General features: G+C 34.3%; 1 protein-coding gene across 1 annotated transcript; it reads left to right on the forward strand.

Moving 5' to 3' along the window:
* Positions 1-1,992: 1,992 nt before the first annotated feature.
* LOC111030774 lies at positions 1,993-4,264 on the forward strand (the record flags this gene model as incomplete). The annotated part of the gene is made up of 3 exons (XM_022310443.1): positions 1,993-2,484; positions 2,687-3,425; positions 3,528-4,264. Coding segments are annotated over exons 1-3 (1,626 nt in total), but the record flags the coding sequence as incomplete, so codon positions are not given.
* Positions 4,265-4,271: the final 7 nt, after the last annotated feature.

Below are 4,271 nucleotides of genomic sequence, written 5' to 3' on the forward strand. Positions count from 1 at the left end.
TATTTAATTACCGCCTTACAAGAGCCAGAAGATACATCGAATGCAGTTTTGGAATACTTAGTAATAAGTGGAGAATCTTACATCGTGCACTTAATGTTGAAGAAAGTTTGGCAGAAAATATAATTAAAACGTGCTGCCTTTTACACAATTTTGTGAGGGACAGAGATGGCATTACATTTGAGGATACTATCGCTATTAGTGGGTTGATTGAAGATACGACAGTGGACAATTCTCAACCAGGAAATGCAATCAAATGCGTTCGAACAGAACTTATTGATTTTTTTATGAAAGAGGGACAAGTATCGTGGCAAATGGAAAAAATATAAATTTATTTTATTTTATTCACTAGTTTCTGTATTTCTATTATCATTATTATTTTTTTTTTTGAATTTATGATATTACAATTAAGTATTTTTCAATAAATGTAATTTTTTTCTATAACTGTGGTATTGCTATAAATAACTATTATATTAGTCGGGTACCTAAAAGAAAAAATGTGCCTCAAATGTACTTAAGTTCTGCGCACGCCTATGTATACGTGTAATTTGTTTCAATATGATAATAAACGATGTTCTACTTACCAATTACTTTTTTCTCAGCCTCAGACATATTATTGAAATTGGGAACAAATTTACTTATAACTGCTTCCCATGCATTGCGTTTTGCATTTTTATTGCTGTAGTCGTCATGCTTTAGGTCCCAAATTGCGGGCCAGTTTTCTATTTCACTGATGAAATCTTCAATATTAATGTTTGCACAATCAGATGTCATTGTTTCAAAATATAAAAAGAGATATAATAACATTGACAGGACACAGCACTTGGGCTGACAAATAAATACTGAAATTAAAATGATAATAATTGAAATCATTTGATCAAACATCACGGATTAATCGCGCTACTAACGCGCTACCAACGGGCTGCAAAAATAGTCGCGCGATTGCAGTCACGTGTGAAACCCCCAATCTAAAAATACGTTCTGTTACAAGAAGCGCGACTTTTAGACGCCGCGTTCTGCGGCGAAGCCAGCCACTGACACCGTCTGTGGCGCTTTAAATTAGAGGCCGTGGTCGTATGTGAAACCATCTAAATAAACTAATGTTTATCCATCAGCAGCGCTGCTAAGAAGCGCTGCCGAGTGGCTACGTGTGAAGGAGCCCGTAGACCGATCGCGGCGGTGCCTGTACTTTGTACTGGCTGCTGCTGAGTACCGTGTCATGATGATGGTAGAATGACTGAGTTACAGATTTGAGAGACGTCGGCGTTGTTGACAATAGCGTCTCGCAGGTGAGTGTATTCTTCCGCACGAAGATTTTTTTGATTGAATCGCAAGTATCGTAATTGTTCGCTCTGTATCTTTACATACATGTCGATCATGAATTGTTGACAAAGCTCACGACATCGTAGAGTAACGTTGTCCTCATCGCGTCTAATCATCAACCGATATGCATAATAATCCTTCGAACGAACATTCTTGTTTGTTTTGTTACCTGTTGCAGGATCTTGTTTAATATTTATTCATTACCCGTCTTGTCCCTTCCAAAACATTAGCGGATATTGGGAAGCGTCATATGAACGGTGTAAATCAGCAATGAACTGTAGATGATTATTTCTTCTACGAATCACGATTTCTCGTTTATCTGTACGGTCGCCAACCATGATTCTGCGAAGTCACAATATATGGCATTGTGTACCTATATTTTTTATTTACGGGTTGTTATGACTATAACTACCTTCACACCTGCAGTTAGGGGAAACCTGGGTAAGACGGGACATCGGGTAAGACGGGACATAGTATTATCTCAATAACTAACATAATTACACAATATCTGTCGGGAACACTTATTTTCAGTGTTGGTAACACTGTTAATTTAACGTTTCACATTAATGATAACTATGTTTGATAACGAAAACAAGATGATTTTAAAAAAAGTCGTTTGACAATGTAAATTTTCGTCATTACATCGAAGTTGTTGGGTAAGTACATATTTAATTATTTTTTATTCCGGTACACTAGTATTGTTGTAAATTTTATTGCGCGTTTGCTGGTTTCAATTGTAGTACACTGCGATTGATATTTTTGATTTTAAATGTACTTAAGTAATATAAAGCACAATGAGGCAAGATGGGAAATTTTATTAGGTGTAAAATGGGACGTCCCATCTTGTCCTCACTTGGTATTTACTATTTTGTAATAGTTAAATATCAGTATACTGGTATTTTTAATCTCAAGTTTTTCTCATTAAATATTCTTTCTACATTTGTTGCCAAGCATTGATAATAGTTATATATTATTATGTTAAAATAATTATTAAGGTACCTATTATATAGAAACATGGCAAGAATAAGAAAAAGAGTGACAACTAGACAAAACTGGGATTCTGACTCCATGAGCAATGCTGTTTTAGCTGTAATAAATAAAAGTCAAACCTACAGAGAAGCATCAGCAACCTTTAATGTACCTAGAAGTACATTACTAAGAAAGGTAAATACCTATATTTTAATATTTTTTATTACATTAGTCAGACATTTACTCAACTATATGAAAGCATATAGTTTTCCTACTATCATAGTGTTGTACATAAAAATTACTTTTCAGTAAATTGATTACAACAAGCCAAACTAATATTTACACATTGTATTGTACTGTGTCTTAGAACTGAAAGAATTTAATTTTTGGCTTATAGGTAAAAAAATTAAGTAAAGATGCTAAATATGATCCTGCATCAAAAAATTCATTAGGACCCATACCAACCGTTTTTACCATTGCTGAAGAAAAGGAACTAGTTTCATACCTACAACTTATGGAAGGCCGTCTCTTTGGTTTTAGTACAGTTGATTGTAGGAAGTTGGCCTATCAACTTGCTGTAAAAAATAACAAGAAACACAATTTCTCTCACATAAAAGAAGAAGCTGGTTATGACTGGTATAAGGGGTTTATGTCAAGACACCCAGAGTTGTCGCTTAGAAAACCAGAAGCCACATCGGCAGCACGTGCAATGGGTTTTAATAAGCCTGTTGTAATGCAATTTTTCAAACTCCTGGGTGAGCTTATGGACAGATATAAATTCACTCCAGATCGGATATACAATTGTGACGAGACTGGTATTTCTTCAGTCCCCAAAAGCAAAGCTAAAATAATAGCCACCAAAGGCCGAAAACAAGTTGGTTCGATAACATCTGCTGAACGTGGTGAAACTGTGACAGTCGAAATGTGCATGAATTCTGTTGGAAGATATATGCCACCATTGTTTATTTTTCCCAGACAGCGGCATAATATGGACTTCATGAGAAATGCTCCTCCAGGTTCTTATGTAGAATTTCACCCTAGTGGCTGGATGCAGAAATCTATATTTGAACGTTGGTTACAAAACTTCATTACCTTTTCAAATTCATCAAAAGATACTCCAGTATTATTATTACTAGGTTAGTTAATTTAAAAAAGTAGGTACCTACCTATTACATTTTTAATTATTTTACTATTTAATTGTAATACCTAAATAAATATTATATTTATTTTGTTCACAGATGGACACTCCACTCATACCAAAAACATTGAACTCATCAATTTAGCACGTGATAATGGAGTCATTCTCTTATGTTTTCCTCCACACTGTACACACAGACTACAACCACTGGATGTAGGTTTAATGAAACCTCTTAGTGTTTACTACGATAAGGAGATAACTAACTGGCTTCGCAGTCATCCTGGTGAAGTAGTTAATCTAAAGCATGTAGCAGAAATTTTTGGATTAGCTTTTGCTAAAGCTGCTACAATGACAACGGCTATGAATTCATTCAAGTCAACAGGTATTTTTCCTTTTAATCCTGATATATTCCAAGATTCAGATTTTGTTGCTTCTGATACTACAAATGTTGAACCAATGAAAACAATAGAAGTATCACAAGATAAAGAGCTAGAAAATATTTTAAATTTGAAAACAGTTGTATCCCCAATTCAAATATCCAATCCAACACAAACTAACAATATAATGTGCACTGAAGAAATTGAAGGGGGTCAATCAAACCTCATATCTCCAATTACTCCAGTCACAAAAAAAAATACTTCATTTCCACATGTCTCACCAATTGATGTTATTCCTATTCCTCAACAAAGTTATGAGAATAAGCAAAAAAAGAAGAGAAATACTAGGGCCAAAGGAAAAACTGCAATTCTTACAGATTCACCATATAAAAACGAGTTACAACAACAGCAACTAAATCAAACGATTAAATTAATTAAAAAAGAAAAATCCGTTAACAGAAAATTAT

The sequence above is a fragment of the Myzus persicae genome, unplaced genomic scaffold (assembly GCF_001856785.1).
Source record: "Myzus persicae strain clone G006 unplaced genomic scaffold, MPER_G0061.0, whole genome shotgun sequence".
Lineage (NCBI taxonomy): Eukaryota > Metazoa > Arthropoda > Insecta > Hemiptera > Aphididae > Myzus > Myzus persicae.